Source organism: Amphiura filiformis, chromosome 4, assembly GCF_039555335.1.
Source record: "Amphiura filiformis chromosome 4, Afil_fr2py, whole genome shotgun sequence".
NCBI lineage: Eukaryota > Metazoa > Echinodermata > Ophiuroidea > Amphilepidida > Amphiuridae > Amphiura > Amphiura filiformis.
Window position 1 is genome coordinate 61820794 of NC_092631.1, and position 25134 is coordinate 61845927.

General features: G+C 36.0%; 1 protein-coding gene across 2 annotated transcripts in view; it reads right to left on the reverse strand.

Annotated features, from left to right (window-relative positions):
* The window catches only part of LOC140151169 (zinc metalloproteinase-disintegrin-like batroxstatin-1), a 100683-nt gene that overhangs the window by 18798 nt on the left and 56751 nt on the right, over positions 1 to 25134 (reverse strand). For both annotated transcript variants that reach the window (XM_072173391.1, XM_072173390.1), the window contains exons 2-4: positions 8741 to 8799; positions 2619 to 2687; positions 1503 to 1565 (exon numbers count right to left, since the gene is read on the reverse strand). In XM_072173391.1, the coding sequence (XP_072029492.1) occupies positions 1503 to 1565; positions 2619 to 2687; positions 8741 to 8799 (191 nt within the window). The remainder of the gene's footprint in view (positions 1 to 1502; positions 1566 to 2618; positions 2688 to 8740; positions 8800 to 25134) is intronic.

The window sequence follows — 25134 nt, forward strand, 5'->3', positions numbered from 1 at the left end:
AGGCCGTATTTTAAGGGAATGTGCAATAATTATGAGCTCTCTCCCAAATTTCAAACCGGCATGCCAAAAACTGCTTCCCCGTTCGACTTGCCAAAAAATCCACCTATGTACACGCCAAATTTTTTGGGGTCCCAATTTGCAAACCTTAAATGGTTTACGTATAATTGCTAGTGCATCGAGCAGGAAAAATTGCATATTTTAGCGTTTACGTACTGTTTCCCTAAGCCTTTTTAGAACGTTTTATTTAAAAGGCGCCTCATGAACGTGTACAAAAAAAAATGCTTTGGTTTCACGCCCCTCCATTAAAATCCTCGTCGAGGGCTCATAATTATTTCCCCACCCCTAAACAAATAATGCGACGCTTTCTTGAAGATGGTATTATCTGATGATAAGATTGCATTTCAAATTATTGTATATTGTACATTTTGCTATTATTAGGAACATGCACACACTGGCCAAAAGTATTGCAACATCACTGAATAAAGAGGAAATCGGCAACTTGTTAGCCATATTCCTGTTGATTTCACTTCATAAACTATACTACAATAGCTTACAATGTTCTTTGAATGATATAATTAAGATCGGGCTAATGAATTGGATGGAAGACGTAACCTATGGTGACAATATGCGCATTTCCAGCACTTTACAATGACGGAAGGAAGGAAATCCGTTTGAACGCCATTCGCAAAGAGGAATAAACTTAAGTCCGCAAAACATCCAGATGTCTTTAGATTGGTCGCCAAATGGTTTAATTACTTTCTACAATGTATCAGAAAATTGGTTGCCGAAGAAGGGTTGGGAGACTCAGGAATTTCAATTGTGAAAGGTCACATGGTTACTCAATCAAGGATATTAAGACATTAAAACACTAACGAACACACAGAGTATGTTTTAGTATGATTCAAGGTCATCTAGTGCCGTATGGGGTAGCCATATGACCTTTTATTTCTGTCTTCTGAGCCTCCCCAGGTCCTTTATCTTCCATCTCGTAGGTTGTTGATTTTTTCCACCCGACACATCCGTGAATCTTTTTCCTGCCACTATTTCTGTGATACGTTGCAAAAACCAATTAAACCATTTTATAGGCACCCGGACATTTTGCGGAATAAATTTTAAATGGATTCCCATTCTTCACCACAGTGTATGATGTCACCACAGTATATACCGTCCATCCCATTGATGAGCATAATCGTAATTGTTTAATGCAAAGAACTTTGATATCTAGTATTTATATGTAATGTGAAATCGACAGGATATTAGAAGTTATATTGGTTGAATGATCAACATACAATATGCTCCTTTTTAGCAGTGATGCGATGCAATATTTTTGGCCAGTGAGTGTGTTGTATATTTAAAGGTATTATCAGTGATCCCACAAATGAGCATTGTTTTATAAATGGCTTAGGTGAAGGCTTAATTTCTGATTTGGCATATCACTGAATAGTGTCTTTAATATCATCTTTATCTTAATTTAAAAAGTTGGCAAACATAATTTTACTTACCATATTTACATTATTCATTACTGTTTTTACATTTACATCAATAGAATCATCCAACTGTGAATACTATAAAACAAGAAAGAAACAAAAAATAATACAAGATATTTATACATTCACAGGAACAAACATTGGAAGCGCATCTACTCATTGCTAGAATGTCTGAATTGGTCGATACATTAATTTGAACAAATGTATGAATATTGCAGAACAAATTTAAACCTTTACACAAAATAAAATTGCCACAGAAGTACCCATCAATCATCATACCGATAAGATGTGCTAAGGCAGGCATTCATTGATATTGACAATATCTTGCTTTTGTTTATATTAGGTTTATGCAACTGTTACAAAGTGTAAGTAATTGTTAGTTAAGTTACATGTTGCAACGTTGTAAGAGACTCGGTATTAAAATGTTATCAATATCATACACCCGACGCTGCTTACGTTTTCAATACATAGCGTCCTCGTGTGACCAACTACAAAACATGTCAAGATACAAGGGGTTGTATCCCGGGTTGTATTTAAAATCGATACGCATTCTCTTTACATCTGCATCTCCTGAATGATTCTTATGCTGTATCTGGAGCATCCAATATGGGTAGTATCACATGGATGATAAATATCCTGGAGTTGAGCCTCAACATATAAATTCTCACTTAATTCTCTTAATAATAATAAGAGGTATCATGGCATTGTAAGCTTTCAGCACTTCAACTTTATCGACTTTTTTTTTGCATCCATAGCCAAACAACCTTCTTGACTATCTTTTACTTTACATTTCATTTACGAAGTAATCCGAGTTTAAAGCAGTATACAGACTTTTTATTAGACGTACAATATTGTATGTACAATATGTACGTTATTTAATCTATTGCCATTCTATTTCCAGTAATGTTTAAGTTCTAACGAATGTTTGATGACGTAAAATCGATAATATATTTCTACCAGATATAGTACGTAACATATTATCGATTTTACGTCATCAAACATTCGTTAGAACTTTTACTGGAAATAGAATGGCAATAGATTAAATAACGTACATATTGTACATACAATATTGTACGTCTAATACTCGGAGTCTGTATACTGCTTTAATCAGAAATCTATCAATCTACTTACAAGCATATTATCAATAACAATAGCGATTTCGATATATCGTCTTTCTTCAGTCGGAATGCTTCTGGGCACCTGTGAACAATAAACAAAGTACAATGGGTCGTGATTTACACATTGCATACGCAGATATTGCCATACCCGTTCAGGTACTATTGTCTTGGAAGTAGGCCTACATAGGTCAGATGGATTGAAATGTGCGTGTGCGACCAGCGTTGATATCATATCATTTCTTTTGATATTTCTGCCAGGAAATTCGCTAATGGATGAATATTTTCATCACAAAAGTATTAATCCCGGGAGTTGTTTTTGTTCAACCCATCCGCACAATTTCTTGCATAGTAATGTGGAAGTTCTCATCCGCGAAAATAACTCTAGGCAATTGTTTGGAGTGGACCCTTTACGATTTCCTGACTAGTAAATCACACCAAGAAAGATGGCTGTTGACATGAAGGAATATTAGTTGAAATGTTTTATTCAAATATTAATATAGGAGGCACAAAAGGGTTACAATGGTTGACAAGGTTTTACAGATATTCTGACAAGCATATTCAATTGAACTGGAAATCAAACATTTCAACTGGGGCGGACATTTTATAAATGAATTTAGAAGAGCAGCAACCACACCACTTGCATTACATTCCAGATGTTAAATCTACATTATATGCAAAATTTGAGGGAAAATGAAAGGGACGTTTTTATCTTAGGGCCATAACGCTATAACCCCATTTTAGTAACAAAAATGTGATTTTAAAAAAAATGACCCGTGCTAATTTTCTAAAATTTTCCGAGTATGAACATGTAGAAATATAATCATGTAGTTGCCTGCTCTTCTCCGAAATAATTAAAGGTCATATACCTCAATGATGAAACCTACGTGATACGTGGCTAAAAATGCCTTCTCTGATTGTGATAAGGATGTGATATGGTTGTGGAAGTTATTTTACACCTAAATTGTGGTATACAATTTTATACCACAATTGTTGCATAATTTAATTATTGTCATAATTTAATCACACGTAATTGAGAATTCATTCAAAAGCGTCATTACAAAGTTTCACCACATCTACAGTAATTTGAATAGCAACATGTTAAATGGTTGGACGTTATTTAAGATTGGGAATTCAGCAATAGCAGTCCATCGAGAGTTTGCTATATTACTGGTAGTAATCACTTGATATTTGTCTATCTACGGCTCAACTATCGGATTGTCAACCTGCTCAATCATGATACTGGATAGATTATATAACCAGTGATCAATTTCTTTAAAGAATATTCCCGAATTTGAATGTCAAGTATAGCTTCTAAAATCATGTTGCTGATAAGGATTGGTTAACTTTTGTTATTACCTACATGAATGTTAAGAGGTTGAACAGCGCACGGTCTATGTTGCCTTTAAGGAAAGGAAACCTTGTTTTGATTTCGATCACAAAATATCGCTGTATGACGCGTCATGGTTATTGCGTCAATTCATTTTAATCAAAGGGTAAAGAAGCAATAACAGCAATGTGGTTAGAAACTTGTAAATTACACTAGTCATACAGGGTGTATCTGAAATAACTGTGCCGTCAGAAATTTGTCAGCATATTATTGGCACATCGAAATAGAACAGAATAGAATATTTTATGACTTGATAAAGAAACCAACTACCACATTTTTTGAATTTTGGAAAATTTGCCCCTTTGTTCCCGTCATTATATCAATTTGAAAGTCACACCTAATTTAAATCCACTCCACGAGTCAAAAAGAATGCGCATTGAACCGTTTATTCCTAATACACTTAATACCCAGTGTTTGATACTTTAGGTGCTGCTTTTTTATCTTTTGTTTTATTTTATTTTGTTTAATTTGTTTTCATCACATTATTATTGACAATTTCGTTGCATCATATCATTTTGTGTTAACTAGCGGTCACCCGTCTTTCGCGGTCAGGGTCTTTCGCGGTTGGTAAATTTTGTACATTTTGTGTACATGTAAATGTTTTATTTAATGTGATTAATGGTATGAGAGGAGATGATCATTTAGAACTTAGAAGTATAATATTTAGTATCTTTTCCATATAAATCAATGGCTTGAAATTGCAATTAGATCATGTCTTGCCCCTGTGGGATGCTGGTCGCTCTGATATTTAAGATTTTTATGCATTTGTTTCTACAGTACTTTTTAGCCCATTTTGGACAAATTTGTTGTACCTTTTTATCATTTTTTATCATTTTCATCCAAGTTTGTCCCCCACCTTGAAATGTACCTTGCTTCCCCCGCCTCCTGCAAAAGTTCTGGCTACATCACTGAGCAGATGAACACAATTTTATTCACATCCCTCTTGACCCGCTGTGGCCTGCTGGCTGATCTGATATTTTAGATTTCTATGCATTTGTTGTACTTTTTATTTGTTAGCCCATTTTGGATAAATTTGTCGTACTCTTTAGCCCATTTGTGACAATCCCCTCCCCCCCATGAAATTTGCCTCGCCCCCCCTCTCTCTCTCTCTCTCTCTGAAAAAGTCCTGGCTACACCACTGTGCAAGTTATGATCATACCTGATCATACATTAATATGCTGATAACATTAAACATAGCACTACCACAAAGCAGAGTAGGCCTATTCATGGTGTGGTTTGGCAACCCTGATTAATTTGTCCTTCAAAAGTTTCACTTTAACTATAGGTTCTCCATAAAAACACAGAATACATGCTAATGTTGATCAATTAGTTGAATAAACAATAGATGTTAATTGAGTTTCTACTGTGTCATGTAATAGTTGCTTCTACTGTGACATGTAATTTGAGACATAATATCCTCACACCGATGACAGGATAGAAGGCCTAATTCAGGCTATGTCAACATTAGTGTATGTATTGTGTTGGCGTTAGCATGCAGGTGCGCTGCCACTGCCTTTGCCCTGCCTTTGAAACTAATTAACATAATCTGACACCCTTAACGTAAACAAAAACAAAATTGGACGTTTTATTGGGGTGCGGACAACTTTGCTCTACGAAACGCAAAAAATCTGTTTCCGAAATAATGTAAAACGTAAAAGTTTTTAGCCTTACAAATTCGAAAAACTCAGTAATTTATTATAGATAATTGTTACATAAGCTTCCTGATTCCTAATTTCGAATGTATATAGTAAACTAATCAAATCGGGGTATTTTCCGTATCGGTATTTCTATATGGACAGTTTACTTATTACTTATTATTTATTACATTTATTAGTTTATTGATAATAATAAGAGAATATCTTTTCCCCGACTTACCAGCAAAAGTGCTCATGCAGCCCCCTGTGCGCACGCCACTGATTGAAACTGCTTGCTTTAGAGCTAAATATTGTACACGAACACGGCCTGGCTGTATAAACCTACTTTTAATTTCATCTAATGAACGAAAGTCCCCCATTTTGGTCATACAAGTCTGAAATGCATAATACCTTTTGAATCCATTCTTTGTACTTTGTACTAGGTCTTCGACTTGAGTGCTTTTGTTGACATCCATACCATAGTTACATTGCGGTAAAACATGGGCATCTCATTTATTCTAGACCTAACCAAATACATTCTCAAAACTACACTTACACTAAAAATCTGCACAACTGAGTTATAAAGGAATATTTTGCCATATACTGATTTCTGGCGAAACCAACGTGTCCAAAAATATTTCACAATTATTAGCCATCACCGTGCTATACTTACTAATGTTCTTCTATTCTCCTTTTCCGAACCTTCCCATAAAAACTTTAAAAACCCACACCATTTGTTTATTTACTTTATTTACAAAACATTGTGGTAAATGTATTATTGAACCTATGTGAAAATGTTGATGTCATCAACTTCCTTACTATGAGTGCTGCCGTTTTGAATCTAGACTTCCCCGTAGCCCACTTGCTCAGTGCATACTCTGGCTATTGTATTTAAAATTAAAACTCTGATTTAATTTATTTGTGCATAATTGATAGATTTTCACAACTATTCTTTTCAGTCACCGTACTCCCTCTGTTTTAACTCGGGATTTCGCGATTAATAAATTGGTAGATTCTGAAATTAGAATTGTTCAGTACTGAAGAGTCATTATAATTATGTCATTATGATATGTTGCATTCAATAATATAAGCCTACGTATAGGCTACTTTACTTTTTACTGTCAATAGAATAATTATATAAACATTTTCATAACCATTTTATACTAGTATTTTGATGTAATAAATATCAGCATAATTTTGAGTTCAACTAAATGCGTTCATCATGATTAATAACATGTTTTTATTTATCAACGACTATGGCATAATCTATTGTGAATCTGAATCCATGGGCAGGATTTAACATAGACTGTCATCGCAAAAGCCTTAGATTCCAAGAACAAAGCCGTCAATTTTCAAAATTCAAAAAAGTGTATGAAAGATACGTTATTAAACACCCAGCAAACACAAAACGTTTTCGACATCATTCACAAAGGGTTATAAAAGGTAGTCAGAAAACGTTTAAATGTCTGGATATATAAAGGGTATATTAAGGGTATAAAACGTTTTCATAACATCAAAAAACATTTTTTGATAATCTACTGCCCAGTAAACACTAAATGTTTTACCGAAAATGTTGGGTTATATAAAGGGTATAAAAACGTTTTAATATCATTCCAAAAAGTAACATTTTTGAAAACTTGATACAAAACATTCTAAACGGAATGTTATTTTACGGTTGCAAAAATATTTTGCACAAATATTTGCCCAAAATATATGCGTTTACGAAATCCCATGTCGCAACTGTGAAAAAAACCTACATTGGTGACACCTCTAGAGTGCTAGGTACGCGGCTAATAAAACCCACAAAAACGAAGCGGAAAAAGCCTCAAATAAAGCTTATACCAGAGCTCAGAGGAAGGCCTCGGCGGGTCACCGGAGAGGTCAACAAATCCGCTATCACTGACCATGTAGCGGAGGACAATCATGTGATCAATTGGGATGACGCGAGCATAAAGGACAGATAGCAAAACAGAAATAGAAGACACATAAAAGAAGCGATTTTGATACGGAAAAGGGGGTCCAACACACCCAACTGGGATGAAGGAAATCACTTTCTGCTGCATATCTATGACCAACTCCTAAAACCACCTAAAACAGCGCCACCAACGTCAAGCTCCGACGGAAAGCAGACAAGGAGGACTGGGAGAATTGGTCAGTCGATTTGAGAAAGTGCTACGATGTAGCACGAAACGTAATTGTTAGGTATGTTTAACATCATTTTACCAAATAATCAATTGGATTTGTTTACATGAAATTTTACAAATGACATTATATAACCCGACATTTAATGTAAGTAAAACGTTTTACCTAAATCAAAACAAAATATAACTTACTTAATACGGTTTAAAACTCTTTGTGTTTGCTGGGGCAATTACATAAATTATTCAATTGTGTTAGTCTAGCCCGAAGGGTCATGAGTCCAAAAACAGTCAATGTTTGAGTTTAGGGCATTAATAGCTTAGGATTAGGGTTAAAGATAAAGTTACGGTTAAGGTTAGAATTATGTTTAGGGTTAGGGTCGGAGTTAGTCTGAGCTCTGGAGGGCGAGTTAGCGTAGCTGTAGTTCTCTCGCTTTGCACCACTGTGGTCCCGGGTTCAAGCCCTGGCGCGGCCCAAGGACTCATGCGCACTTGGTTTATCCCGATTCCATGCTCGCTCTCCGGGATCTCCGGTTTCCTCCTGCTTTCAAAAAATCGGTGATTAGTTGTTTGGCTAACAAAAACTTCCTTCACCCAATGGAATTTGGGGAGCTGCATAGATAATTGGGGGATGTTACAATCTAAGTGCGGATAGGTTTGCGCCAAGTTAGGCGGCAACCAGCCTAGTTGATGCGATCTGATTGTGATGATTCACCATGGCAGCAAAATTACAGCGCTTTGATCCCTCTAAGATCCGGAAAAGGCGCTATATAAAACACCGAAATTTATTTATTTATTTATTTATTTATTTATTTAGTATTTTATTTAGTATTAGCGTCAGGGTTATGTTTACGGATATGGTGAGGGTTAGGGATAGGATATTATTATATAGAATTGTTTTTAGAAAAGTTTTGTCACCACCATTTTGTTTCATAGCTCTTCATTTTCATTTTGTCCACTCAATATATTTATTTACCTTGTGTGTAGATGACCGATCAGATCTTGTACCACCGTCCGTTCTTGAATCATCGTCATCTGAAATAAAAACGTATCAATCAATTAGTTGCTGCCTATCTATTAATTGATCAATTTAAAATAAATATGTGACCGGCTCACACAAAACCCATGAAACCAGACACATAACAACTTGACCATTCTGGAAATAAAATAATGAATTTTACACCGATTACACACCACAAAAAGTCATTTATTGATTCAATAATCTTGCTCTTTTTACATATTTTTTTCTTCTTTGGTATTAAAGTAACATTATATGGACATCGTATCCAAAATGGGACGATCTTTTCAGGTTATTCTTTTATCTCGTAAGGTTTGTGGACATGTGCATAGTTGGTTTTTTTCAAAATGCTATAATACATATGAGAAAAGTGGATTTTTACATCAGCAATGTAAAATGTTAGCACGGGGATTAATTGACAAAATCAGATATTAGTACTCTGATGTACATTAAAGCAATGTGTTCTATTCAATGTGCCGTAACATAATATGACATGACTTCAAATTATTAGAGCAACTTCACAAAATATTACATGTATCATGTATCAGCCGCTTATCAAATTCTTTATCGCCCGTTTGTCATTAAAAGCATTATGTAACATACACCATCTCTTCTGATCGCTAATGCAACGGAGACCTAATGATATCTTGAATTTATTATGAAAGATGAAATTGATACATAATAATTGCATTCATTATTAGATGCTAATAAAACCTGTTCAGAGGATGAAGCAGATACAGTTGTCAAATGCCAATGTATTATTATGTAATGCTCTCTTGATAATGTCGACTGCTTAAATAATATCTATACTATGCACACAGATGCTTGATTAACACCGAACAGACAGGTCAGTCATCCCACATGGCAAATACGAGCGTATGGTGGTGTGAAATATCCGCAATTTGCTTATAAACAAAGTTTTCTGTTTTTTTTTTTTTTTGCCCTGTAACTGCACATAATTAGGATTCATATTTTTGAAAAATGACTTTTTTCCTTTAATATACATTTTTACACACATTTTCTTACGGTAACCATCTCCATAATTATTTGATTTTCTATCATCATTGTAATACCCACAACCATAATGGTCATATATTCACAATCATCTCAGGATAAGGCGGTATCAAAATTTTAGTACATTTTAAAACACTAATCTACACATTAATGGTACAGTATGGTATGATCGCCTTGCCCATAATCACTAGAACCTGCATTGCATTGGTAACAACCATTTTGATATACCATACTGTTATCTGACACTTTCAACAAAAAAGGCCCCGACTTGTTTAGTTTTACCAGTTATTTGCCAGTAATTGTGACATACTAGTCTGGTATGATTGATGAAGATTGGATTGGCATCCTCAACCAGGGGCTTAGATTATGCCATTAGTAAACGAATAATGTATAAGCTGCCCATCCTAGTCACTGCTGCCTTTTTTTGTAAGCGTACTGTGGTAAGCATATGTTCTTTTTTAGTTTGTATTGTCCACAAGCGAGCCGTGGCTTGCTCACAATTCATTTTTAATGATATTGTGCCGGACAGTAAAGAAAGGCTAATAAGGCCAGATTTCCTGTTACACGGCAAAATTCCTGCAAGTCTGTTCTTGAAGTAACCACATTCTTTATTCTGATTCCATGGAACCCTATAGTCACAGTAAAAGCGTTGTATCTTCCCACGCGTTTTACCATGCGAGCAGACTGTCTAAAACAACATTCAACATTTTATACCTCCCCAATCGAAGTATAGAAAATAATTCGCCTTTCAAGTAAAAAGTGTGTTTCTGATATAACATTTTATTTAAGCTAGATCCTACGAAGGGAGGTTCCAGTGTTCGATCGAAATCGCTAAACCAAACTAATCAACTAACCCAAATCACATGGCATAATCGTAGGTCCGATCTTTGCGAGCATTTTAGTAAAGGCATATTTAAGGCATTATCCAAATGGTCACTCTGGATCAGTAGTGGCGGAAGCATTACAATTTAGGGGGGTCGGGAGACGAGCATATTTTGTTCCGGTTTACTGGGACTTTTTAGTGCAAAGTTTTGACTATTTTAGCCCAAAATGACGGTGTGTTTTGCTATTTGATGAGCCAGTGCGCCCTATTTAGGCCCAAAACACGGAGTTATTCGTTCTAAAAAGGAAGATGCACAGGGTAATTATTGCTTTATTTTTTATTCTATTATGATTTGTATGGGGACGTCCCCCTGGCAAAGTTTAAGGGGGACGTGTCCCCTTCGTCCCTTTTTCATTTGGTACCAATGTATAGCTATGGGCAGTGGCGTAGCGTCATAGGGGCAGGGGGCCACCAACATTTTATCCCTAGTTTGATAATCCTTGGAACTTCAATCTTAACAATGGTAATTTGCCATAATGTATCATAAATCTGTTGGGATTTCAGAAATTGACACGCGTCTGGAATAAGAAATTGTTTTTATCACATTGTCAAAGCAATCACACGCGATAAAATCATCTGTGCGTGGAGAAAATGATCAATTGGTCGTTGCTATGTTTTAATTTGTTATACAACTGTGAAGTCAATTTTAGGGTTGGCTGAATCTTCGTAGATGTGTGAAATGCATGTCGCATTGCGGGAATGAAACATAGTCATGACAAATGGACTCATCACATTATGATTTATTGTTATAACTAAGGTCATTCTAAATGATGAACAATACAAATTTAAAATCCAATTTGAACTGAAATCAAATACGGTAGTTGAATTTATATCCTGTGTATGTTAATTAGGTAATAAAAAATACTAAACGTATAATCAGCCTGAATCTAATGCCGTATAATATGCAGGGAAACTATCCACTCCAGAACCCTTTAACAGAAAGCAAAGCGTGTTAAAAGTTTGTAAGGGTTGACTTTACATACAATGACGTAGTCAAAGAAAAAAATTGAAATACAAAATATTGAGTCTTTAAAAAAAATCCACCCTTCTGAAAAGATACGGGCAAAGAAACCCACTTTGGCTATCCTATAAAAGTAGAAGCATTCGAGATCGCTGTCGAGTGCTACGTGCGCATAGAGCTATAAGGCTAACAAGCCAAGGGCTCAATGCATTAAACTCACTACTCTGACGCTGAATTAACTCCCGGAATTAACTGTCTTTAGATATTGTCAAGGCTCAAGATTTTGAATAGTGACGTTCAAAATGATTTGGGCACATGTTAATCAGACAAGTTACATTCTGGTAAAACGTTGCTTTAAAACTTGTTTAAAAAATCGGGTCGTTTAGGTGACCTGCTTAAACAACTTGGGTAATTTATAAAAAATTAAACAAGTTGTTTAAGCAGGTCATTTAGAACACTTACGTGTGTAATGGAGATGGCCCAGCAGGGGACCCAACTTTTGCTCATCGCACGACTAAGGTCATTCTAAATGATGAGCAATACAAATTTAAATTCCAATTTTGAACTCAAATCAAATAATTGAATTTATATACTGTGTATGTTAATTAGGGAATAAAAAAAGACTAAACGTATATTCAGTCTGAATCTAATGCCGTATAATATGCAGGGAAAATATCCTCTCCAGAAAAATGGGCGAGAAAATGTGCAATTTTAAAGCTAAAAATAGTCAAATATGAGGTTCATTTTTTAACTGTAACAAAAAAATCACCCTTGATACCAAATTTTTTTTTCTTCGAGGGGGACCATTTTTTTTGTCTTGAGGATGATCAATTTTTAGGGGGAGAAGGTCTGAGGTGGAGCAATTGTTTTTGGTCAGATGGCGACACAAATTCTTTTTGTCGAAAGCTACCCAGTCCCCCTTAATATCTAATGGTGCATCCGTTATTAGAGCAACTTCACAAAATATTACACGTATCAGAGGCTTAATATCAGAGGCTTATCAAATTCTTTATCGTCCGTTTGTCATTAAAAGCATTATGCAACATACACCATCTCTTCTGATCGCTAATGCAACGGAGACCTAATGATATTTTGAATTTATTACAAAAAGATGAAATTGATACATAATAATTGCATTCATTATTAGATGCTAATAAAACCTGTTCAGAGCACCAGAGAAGATCATCTTCTCTGAGAGCATGTAGGAGATACAGTTGTCAAATGTCAATGTGTTATTATGTAATGCCATCTTGGTAATGTCGACTGCTTAAATAATATCAATACTTTGCACACAGATGCTTTATTAACACCGAATAGACTGCAATCCAGGAAAAAAATAGTTGGCACACTTGCACTAAACAATAGAAATGCGTGCCCAATTTTAAGGAGGCGAGGGAAACATGCATGTAATATACACCAGGCACAAAAAAGAAACTCGTCAGTTATAGTCATCCTTGCTGTTCAACAACCTGATAATTTTGGATTATTCTGAAATATATATTTTGTTAATTGACCTTTGCTATCTCATTTGACACCCTTTTCGTGAAAATCGAACAAGAATTGACCAAGATATGCGCCTCCAAAGCGTCAAACCCCAAAATCAGAAGTTGCAATTTCAACGATTTCGTTGTATTGCACACAACCACCATGGGCTAGTCCATACAGGACCAACGCAATATTTAGCACCATAATCAACGCCGTCAGGCGTTGGTCCTTACACATCCGTTCGCTACCCCCAGCAGTGCACCCTCATTATAATAAACAGTGACCAAAACCAAACCAGTCGATAAGTTACGTCATGAATCCAAATATGGAAAATAGCCCCGCCCATCATTCGGGCCATCATTCAACTGCATCTATTACATAACTGGGACTCTCAAGTCATCTCAAATCCCAATCGATTGATTTTGATAATGCAATCAAAGCAATACCAGGGCTATGCTACTCAGCTCATTTGCATAGCAAAATGACCCGTCTCCTCTGCAGCCAATTTGGTTTCGCTCCATCGAAATCAAGCTGGTCACGGAGGAGACTACCCTCCTTTGTGTTTGTTCATTTGTGTATGGAGAGCCCTTCTTGGAGTCCGTTTGGACTCAGGCTACGCTCTCAGCTAGAGTCCGACGCTGCATTGCACTAGAAATACCTTTTCTGTGAAATCGCTATAGAGCCAACCGGGAACACGTATTCGTTTTGAAAATATAGCATTAAAATTAGTATCACCCTTGTGGCCCCCGTGCAGTGGAAACCTTATTCTTTCATTAAAAGAAAATGAAAATTAAAAAAAACCACGGATCTACCTGTGCACCTATAAAATGGGCACAGCAATTTGTCTCAAATATGAATGAATTTTAAGAAACATACGGGATATGATGAACATTGACCTGACGCCATGATAGTAGGATCTATTAGTCGTTTTATATACAATGTATATACCGTGTTGTCATAATACCAATATTTGTCATAATATATAACGAGTAATATTTAGTATTGTAAATATGCAGTTCATATGCACAAACGAACACTGATCTTTATGATATTCAGGTTGTTGTACATCTCATATAACATGTCATGTAGGAGGTCATATGTGTTGACCTTCTCCTATTGTATTTGTTCATCTGTGTATGGAGAGGATTAACGCCATTAAAACTCCATCAGTATTAGGGCGTAGTTCAGTGAACTCACCAGATTGCTATTCCAAGTACTTTGATAATACAGATAATATGTATTAATGGGTCGAGGCGATTGTATTGAAAAACCTAATAAATTATTCATAACAGTTACGTAATCGATCGATAGTGCGGACACTTTTCATTTGCAAACCACCAAAATTCGTGATCTTTTAGCGTTGGAAAAGAAACCACGTGAATAGAGTGCCCTCTCAAGAATAGGTTCTCTGTGGCAATACACACTTTTGAGGTCGCTTACCAGTGCATGGAAATAGTAGATATCTACTATTTCCATGACCAGTGTAAATCGGGCTGGTATGAATTAAATGAAAGTTTTTTGTTAATATATGAGTGCAGAGATAATGTAGGCCTAATCAGTGTTAACAAAAAGTCATTTGTATGATTCTAGGTTTGTTTTCTTTTTTTATTTAATATTGTCACATTTGTCGATAGGCCTAACCGTGATACCATTAAAAAAGCTAAAAGAACATCAATTCTACACACCGTTTATTTGGAACTGAACTTTGATTTATTAAAGTCATAATGTACGATCTTATAATATGAATTTGGTTAATTTTTTTCAAACCTGATTTTATGGCATATTTGTAATGTATACACATGTCACAACTTGCATCTAAATGGAATCAGCCAAATTTGTTGTGTTTGTAGGTAAACAGAGTAAAGTTCGACATAAAGTCATAATTCAAGAATTATGACTTTATGTCCCCCTATAGAACTGCGTGTTAAACGGCCAAAACAACAAGCAGTGTTTACCTCGTTATTTCAGTTCAAAATGGACAGAAGCCATTCCCGATAGTTAGGGCCTATTACTGGTAGGCTCCTATTATTTCAGCATTTTGAATATATAATGACAAATTTAAAATTTGAAGAAATCGTACATTAAGCCTTTAACACCTAACTGGAAATAACAGAGTGAGTAAAATAAAATAAAAGGCGATACAACTCGCAAGGAGGCCTACTGTTGAATGTGTTGATATTTCAAATCACAGTATATTTCTTTAATCCCGAAGGCATGAAAGGGCCTGTGATTACTATTTGAATTTAGGGTTTTGATTTAAACTTTTTTAATATCAAATCTTTAAAAAACAACATGGTCTTCTCGTTTTAACCGAGGGGCATGGGATTCATCACTTTTAACTACGTCATTCACGGACGGAGCTGAGGCAACGGCTCTCCGCTCCGTTGATAGTAATACTTTCCTGGTCTTTGTTTTATTTCAAAGTTACAAACAAGACAAGACAAGACAAAATTTTAAAAAGTGCACTGCTTTCATCGTTTTTCAATTTTTGGCAGCCGTCTGTTTATATGAGGCGAGGTCCAAAAGAGGAACACTGCAAAATCTAAATGTTTATAGGCCTAATTTGCCATATTTGATAGAGATACAGTACTTAAAGAGCTAAGGGAACGTTCATAAATACTTGGGGGCTGGAAAATTTTGATTTCGGTATGTCAAAACTTTTTGACCCCCCCTACATATGTGATGCGATCAAGCAAAATCAGTCGGAACTCGGCAATAATAAATTTTCTGTTTCTTACAGGATAGTAAAAAACATTTACAAAGCTGGATTTTGCAGAAAACCCCATTGAAATTGAACAACCAGTTCCAAAGATATGAACAATTAAAGAATTTCCAAAACAAGAAGAAACAAAAGGAAATATTTCCTTTATTTGGCTATATCTCAAAATCAATATTTCCGAGATCCGACTGATTTTGCTTGATCGCATCACATATGTTAAACTTTTAGAACCACTTTTTTTATAGATTCAAAACTATAAATCAAGTAAATGACTACATTTTATGACGATGTCGACATTTTAAAGAAAATTAACACAAATTAGCGCTGACTGGAAAATAATTAAAGCTCTTCCCATATCCTGTCGGAAAACCATGTCCATGTAAAAAACTTGTAACTCCCTTCGTCTGTTGGCGGGTAACTTCTTGAATTCCTAGTTTATTCGAAGCATGCAAAATAGCGGCGTCATCCATTTTATATTATTGTAATACAAATAATAATAACTGAGGCCTAATGATAAAATGAAACGATGGCCACCCCCCAAAAACCCTGTATAATGTGCGCAACCTACAAAGTGAAGAACTTGAAAAAGAACATTTCAGCCCGAATCACGTGTCAAATAATCGCCAAGTATCTTCTTAACCGTTGATTTATATGGGACAGGAATAGAGGTTATCCATGTTCTATAAGCTGCATGTCCTATCAACGACTGCTGTACCTTGTTTAGTACCTGCATGTGCAACCATGACTGTTTCAAAATAGCCCGTCAAAGTCATGCAGGTAACTCCGAGGTCGTGCATTGAATTAGTTTGAATGAGGAATACTACGGGAACCAGTGCCTTTTGTTAGAAGTCACACATGAGTGAAGTGGATAACCTCTATTATCAAAAGTCCCGGGGAAAATCTTCAATAGTTGCTCAATTGCCTACCACCTCGCGGGTTTAGTAACCCTGTGAAGAAGTAAAATCAGATGCTCATTCACGTGGATGATGAACATTGATCGCGATTGAAGAGGACATAGATAAATTGAATGAATGAATGAATGGACATGATTATCGATATTGTTACGCAATAGTGGTGTTAGATCCAAAGCTGGAAGCTAGTAGTTGGCAGGTGGAAGGCAAGTCTAATCTGATTGGCTAAATATCGTCAGTGGCTGTCAGTAGGCGTGGTTAGTCAGTTTGACATTTCCCTTGACTTTCCAAGGGAGAATATGTCGGATCGATAAGGACCAACGCCTGACGGCGTTGATTATAGTACTAAATATTGCGTTGGTCCTGTATGGACTACCATGGGCCAATCAATAAAGCACACAATGTAACAGTTGAATCGTTAAAATTGCAACTTTTGATTTTGTGGTTTGCGGGCAGTGATGCGAACGCCGCGCCTTAGGCGCACAATTGGGCTACTTGGCGATCACTTGCCGCTACTCAAAAAAAGCATGCCGCTACTTGTCTAAAATTGGGCTACTTTTGCCAGTCTCAGGCCGCGGCACTAATTTGATGTATTTTCCTTTCAATTTAGCCGATTTATAAAGGTTTTGAGTCTTTGAAGCTCCAAATTGAAATTACAATGGGTTTTGTGACCATTTATTGATCGGTCAGTAACTTCCCAGTAAGTACCGGAAGTTTCAAAGTCAAGTGCTTTTCCGCCCAATTGGGTGTTTTGCGTTCTAAATTCGGATAAATCCGCCCAAATATCCGGTATTGGGCGCTTTTTTGGAAGCTTAAAAAATTGGGCTACTTGAGACTCCTTTACCGCGGCCTGGCGAGTCAATGTGCCGCGCCTTGACGCTGAAAAGTTTTGGCAACACTGTTTGCGGGTTTGGAGGCGTATATCTTGGTCAATTCTTGCTCGATTTTCATGAACATGGTGTCAAATGAGAAAGCAAAGTCTGGTTGTTGAACAGCAAGGATGAATGTAACTGACGAGTTTCTTTTTATGCATGGTGTATGTGAAGTACAGACTCCGCCCTATATCTCACTCTTCCCCCACTCCCCATCTTTCAATGTTGGAGGGTATCACGGACCTGTTGACAACATGGCTTGGTCCAACATTGAATTGGGGGGAGAGGGGCAGAGATATACCAAACGACAGGCAAAGTGTGCCAACCTTTTTTTCCTGGATTGTGGACACACATGGCAAATATAGTGGTGTGAAATATCCACAATTTGCTTATAAACAAAAGTTTTCTGTTCTTTCCATTTGCCCTGTCACTGCAGTGAATTATGATTATAAACAAAATTATCCGTTTTTCCCATTTTCAGTGTTACTGCACATAATTAGGACTCATATTTTCAAAAACCGAAGTTAAACAATGACTTCTTTGCTTTAATGTACCTTTTTACACACATTGTATTATGTTAACAATCTCCATAATTATTTGATTTTCCATCATCATTTTAATTCCGTCAACCATAATGGTCATATATTCACAATCATCTCAGAATAAGGTGGTATCAAAAGTTTAGTACATTTTAAAACATTAATCTACACATTAATGGTACAGTATGGTATGATCGCCTTGCTCATAATCACTAGAGCCTCCATTGCATTGGTAACAAAAAAGGCCCCGACTTGTTTAGTTTTACCAGTTATTTGCCAGTAATTATGACATATAGTAGTCTGGATGATGATTGATGAAGATGGGATTGGCATCCTCAAGCAGGGGCTTAGATTATGCCATTAGTAAACGAATAATGTATAAGCTGCACATCCCAGTCACTGCTGCCCTTTAAAGCGTACTGTGGTAAGCGTATGTTCTTTTTTAGTTTGTATTGTCCACAAGCGAGCCGTGGCTTGCTCACAATTCATTTTTAATGATATTGTGCCGGACAGTAAAGAAAGGCTAATAAGGCCAGATTTCCTGTTACAGAGCAAAATTCCTGCAAGTCTGTTCTTGAAGTAACCACATTCTTTATTCTGATTCCAAGGTACCCCATAGCGTTGTATCTTCTCACACGTTTTACCTTGCCAGCAGGCTGTCTAAAACAACATTCAACATTTTATGCCTCCCCAATCAAAATATAAAACGCCTTTCAAGCAAAAAGTGTGTATCTGATATAACATTTTATTTAAGCTGGATCCTACCCAGGGAGGTTCCAGTGTTCGATCCAAATCACTAAGTCAAAATAAATTAACTAATCACATAGCATGATCGTAGGTCTAATCTTTCTCATTGTAGAATAGGCATATTTTAAGGCATTCTCCAAATGGTCACTCTGGAACAGTAGCGGCGGAAGCATTAAACTTTTGGGATGGGGTCATGAGACGAGCCTATTTTGCCGGTTTACTGTTAGTTTTTTAGTGCAAAGGATTTAGCCTAAAATGACGGTGTGTTTTGCTATTTGATGAGCCAGTGCGCACAAGTTTTACCCTATTTAGGCCCAAAGCATGGGGGGATTTTTATGCTAAAAATGGAGATGCACAGGGCAATTTTTGCTTTATTTTTCTTCTATTATTATTTTTATTGGGACGTCCCCCTTGCAAAGTTTAAGGTGGACATGTCCCCTTCGCCCTTGTTTCATTTGGTACCAATGTATACCTATGGGCAGTGGCGTAGCGTCATAGGGGCACGGGGTGGGGCATGTGCCCCTAATCGATTGCAAAATTTAGAAAATCCCATAGGAAAATTGCCACAAAAACGGCTTGTGCCCCCAATAAGACCCGATGCCCCTCAATCATGGTCGGTCCCCCTCCATATGATGACACACGCTACGCCACTGGCTATGGCCTCTTCTACACTGATGTTATCAATGGCCACCAACATTTTATCTATAGTTTAATAATACTTGGAACTTCAATCTTAAACAAGAGTTGAATAAACCGAATGAAATATTGTTAATTTGCCATGTATCATCATAAATCTGTTGGGATTTCAGAAATTGACACGCGTCTGGAATAAGAAATTGTTTTTATCACATTGTCAAAGCAATCACACGCGATAAAATCATCTGTGCGTGCAGAAAATGATCAATTGGTCGTTGCTATGTTTTAATTTGTTATACAACTGTGAAGTCAATTTTAAGGTTGGTTGGATCTCCGTAGATGTGTGAAATGCATGTCGCATTGCGGGAATGAAACATAGTCATGACCAATGGACTCATCACATTATAATTTATTGTTATATTATAGAGTTCATTCTAAATGATGAACAATATAAATTTAAATTCCAATTTGAACTCAAATTAAATAGTTGAATTTATATCCTGTGTATATTAATTAGGGAATAACAAAGACAAAACGTATATCCAGCCTGAATCTAATGCCGTATAATATGCAGGAAAATATCCACTCCACAAAAATGGGCGAGAAAATGTGCTACTTTAAAGCTAAAATAGTCAAATATGAGGTTAATATTTTAACTTTGACCAAAAAAATTCACTCTTGACACCATTTTTTTTCCTGAGGGGGAGGGGGTCTGAGGTGGAGCAATATTTTTGGTCAGATGGCGCGACAAATTGTTTTTGTCGAAAAACTACCTAGCCCCCCCTTGATATCTAATATTGCGTCCCTTATTAGAGCAACCTATCAAAATATTACACGTATCATGTATCTGAGGCTTATCAAATCCTTTATCGCCCGTTTGTCATTAATAGCATTAGGCCCTTCACATTTGATTCTTAGTTTCCTGTTTCATGGTTGAAAACAAGGGATGAGGCGACTTTTAATTATTAATTATTAATTATCTATTATTTTCTTTATTTTAAAACAAGTGGTCGCAACCTACATCAACCCGTTTTGACTAGGACTATGCATTTTATTATTTTAGAACTATGTTTGATTTTATAATAAGTAATGGTAGAGTTAATTGTTCTTTGTTTATTCATCATTATAGTTGATATGAGTAAAGTCAGAAAGAAAATGTTTCATGATGCAGTCATGTCTACAGTAGAATTCATCTCGACCTTTGCAGGACTTATCCCCATTAAAAGCTATTAAACCAAGATAACACTCATTGAAACAGCTCAACTGATTAAATCGGATCTTCTCTGGTTGTGCACAAGTGACTGTTTTCATATTCGATATCGCAATAAAGTGGTATTCATAGCTTCAGTTGGGTAACCGATTATAAAGGAAACGAAAGGAAACAATGTTATGTGTGGCTTTGTTCACGAAATCAGACAATGTCGTGCTTTTTGTAAACCAGCATTCTTGAAAATGAGCAACATAATGATTTTTGACTTAACACGGTTTAGAAATAATTTCTTCATATTTTTGGTGTTATCTGTCGTTTACATGTCCTTCCTAAAACACAAAAGTACGACCCTCTCCAAACACCTAAATTAGCTAAAAATTTAGGACATGTTACAAAACTTTATTTTCTAGAACCTATTTAGAATAATTTAAATGTAGCTTTTACCGGTTTTTTGTGGCATCCTTCAGAAGTGAGCGGTCCGATACCAATATTTTCGGTCAAATCTCCATTCAAATAACACGGGAGTTGGCTAGCTATGCCTTGCCCTCACTCATATTTTACAAAAGTACGACCATTTCTGAACATCTAACCTAGCTGTAATTTTAGGTCATGTTAGAGAAATATATTTGCTAGAAGTTTTGGAGAATAAATAAAATATTGGCTGGTTATTTTTCACACAGTGATGTTAACTAGGCAAGTGTCCATTCTCCCAACATACATCATTTGTAGGGGTCACGCGTCAATGGTGAGAGCACTGTGTATAGTGTATAGGAACACAATAGTGTATAGGAAAACGGACAGTAACTGCAGTATGTTTTTAAAAGAGAAAATCCAAAATAAAAATAAAATAATTAAATATTTTGCAATTCTCTACTTTGGACGCGGGCGGGAAACAGGAAACTAAGAATTAATTGGAAAGGGCCTTATGTAACATACACCAAATATTCTGATCGTTAATGCAACGGAGACCTAATGATATCTTGAATTTATTACAAAAAGATGAAATTAATATTATAATAACTACATTCATTATTAGATGCTAATAAAACCTGTTCAGAGGATGAAGCAGATACAGTTGTCAAATGTCAATGTATTATTATGTAATGCCATCTTGATAATGTCGACTGCTTAAATAATATTTATACTATGCACACAGATGCTTGATTAACGCCGAATAGACTGGTCAGTCGTCCCACGTGGCAAATATGGCGGTGTGAAGTATCCGCAATCTGCTTATAAACAAAGTTTTCTGTTTTTTCCATTTGCCCTCTCACTGCAGTGAGTTATGATTATAACAAAATTATCCGGGTTTTTTTTTCATTTTGCCCTGTTACTGCACATAATTAGGATTCATATTTTCAAAGTTAAACTTGGTTCTGAAACAAAAAATGACTTTTTTGCTTTAATGTACGTTTTCACACACATTGAATTAATGGTAACCATCTCCATAATTATTTGATTTTCTATCATCATTTTAATTCCGTCAACCATAATGGTCATATATTCACAATCATCTCAGAATAAGGCGGTATCAAAATAACTGTTACCGACCAAATGTAGCATTGGGTTCCCTTGACATGACTAGAATGTGTGATTGTAGTACCTTATAAAACACTAATCTACACATTAATGTTACAGTCTGATCTGACCGCCTTGTCCATAATCACTAGAGCCTGCATTGCATTGGTAACAATCATTTTCACACAGCCTGTAAAAACACCATACTCTGACAATTTCAACGACAAAAACCCGACTTGTTTAGTTTTACCAGTTATTTGCCAGTAATTGTGACATAGTAGTCCGGAAGATGATTGATGAAGATGGGATTGGCATCCTCAACCAGGGGCTTAGATTATGCCATTAATAAATGTATAATGTATCAGCTGCCCATCCTAATCGTTGCTGCCTTTCTCTGTAAGCGTACTGTGTTAAGCGTATTTTCCTTTTTAGTTTGTATTGTCCACAAGCGAGCCGTGGCTTGCTCACAATTCATTCTAAATGATATTCTGCCGGACAGTAAAGAAAGGCTAATAAGGCCAGATTTCCTGTTACACAGCAAAATTCCTGCAAGTTGTTCTTGAAGTAACCACATTTTAAATCCAATTCCAAGGTACCCCATATTCACGGAAGTAAAAGCGTTGTATCTTCCCACGCGTTTTACCATGCAAGCAGACTGTCTAAAACAATATTCAACATTATGCCTCCCCAATCAAAATATAGAAAATAATTCGCCTTTCAAGTAAAAAGTGTGTTTCTGATATAACATTTTATTTAAGCTGGATCCTACGAAGGGAGGTTCCAAATCACTAAAATCACTAAACCAAAATAAAGCAACTAACCCAAGTTACATGGCATAATCGTAGGTCTAATCTTTGCGCTCATTTTAGGCATATTTTAAGGCATTCTCCAAATGGTCATTCTGGATCAGTAACGTGCCCCTTCCCCCTATTTCATTTGGTACCAATGTATAGCTATGGGTCTCTTCTACACTGATGTTATCAATGGCCACCAACATTTTATCTCCAGTTTGATAATACTTGGAACTTCAATTTTAAACAAGAATTGAATAAACCGAATGAAATATTGGTAATTTGCCATGTATCATCATAAATCTGTTGGGATTTCAGAAATTGACACGCATCTGGAATAAGAAATTGTTTTTATCACATTGTCAAAGCAATCACACGCGATAAAATCATCTGTGCGTGGAGAAAAATGATCAATTGGTCGTTGCTATGTTTTAATTTGTTATACAACTGAATATATGAATACAAAAGCCACCTAAGTCCATACTTTGGCCAAATTGAGTTAAGCATGGGAAATTGTTGCTATACATAGGCCTGTCATATGCATGAAAGAACAACTCAAATTCATTCTCTGTGTCTATTGGGCATGTGAAAAATAGCATGTATGAAAGAATCACCCAATTCCATGATTTGAGTCTTGTAACACATTGATTGAAATCCAGTATGTATAAAAGTCCACTTGTAACACATTCATTGCTAGAGAATGACTTTTGAACAAAAAAATGGGTTTAATAAAGGAAAGTGTGTGGTTTATATTACATGGCAGAATGCTTATCAACATTATACATACCTGTGTGCTTTATTTTGTATTATCTTACTAGTGGTAATCTCATTCTAACATTGTTGTCTTTGTATATGATTCAAAAACCACTTAAGTCCAAAATTTAAAATGAACCCCACGAAGTCCCTGAAATGCTAATCGTCATACCTAATACAGGTTAATCCACTCATTTGCACGTAAAACTTACCATATTGACCAGGTAAATCTAACTGAAGGAATTAAAATGATACACGGGTTTTTTCTCAAAATAACTTCGCATGGACTTAGGTGGCTTTTGTATTCATGTATTCAACTATGAAGTCAATTTTAGGGTTGGCTGGATCTCCGTAGATGTGTGAAATGCATGTCGCATTGCGGGAATGAAACATAGTCATGACCAATGGACTCATCACATTATAATTTATTGTTATTATTGAGTTCATTCTAAATAATGAACAATATAAATTTAAATTCCAATTTGAACTCAAATCAAATAGTTGAATTTATATACTGTGTATATTAATTAGGGAATAAAGACGACTAAACGTATATTCAGCCTGAATCTAATGTCGTATAATATGCAGGAAAAATATCCACTCCAGAACCCTTTAACAGAAAGCAAAGCGTGTTAAAAGTTTGTAAGGGTTAACTTTACAAACAAAGACGCAGTCAAAGAAGAAAAAAATTGAAAGATAAAATATTGAGTCTTTAAAAAACCACCCTTCTGAAAAGAAGGCTATCCTTTAAATGTAGATGCATTGTCATTTTAATATTGTAGTTTATTCTTATTTGTTTTTACATCTCTATCGAGTGCTACGTGCGCATAGAGCTATATGCCTATAGGGTTAACAAGCCAAGGGCTCAATGCATTTAAACTCACTACTCTGACGCTAAATTAACTGTCTTAAGATATTGTCAAGGCTCGAGATTTTGAATAGTGACGTTCAAAATGATTACAACGCAGCCAGGGCTCATAGCATTGCCAATAGCAGTCACTATCTATCAAGTGTTGATAAAGACAACAGGTGTTGTTGAAACGTACACAAGTAAGTGAACATTCTGGATCAGATACAAAGAACTTTGTTAACCAGCCAGGGCTCATGTTAATCAGACAAGCTACATGCTGGTAAAACGTTGCTTTAAACATTGTTTAAAAGGAGGAACCGGGTCGTTAGGTCACCTGTTAAACAACACGTGTAATTTATCAAATGTTAAGCAAGTTGTTTAAGCAGGTCACTTAGAACATTTACGTGTGTAATGGAGGTGGCCCAGCATGGGACCCAACTTTTGCTTCTCACGCGATTTTTTT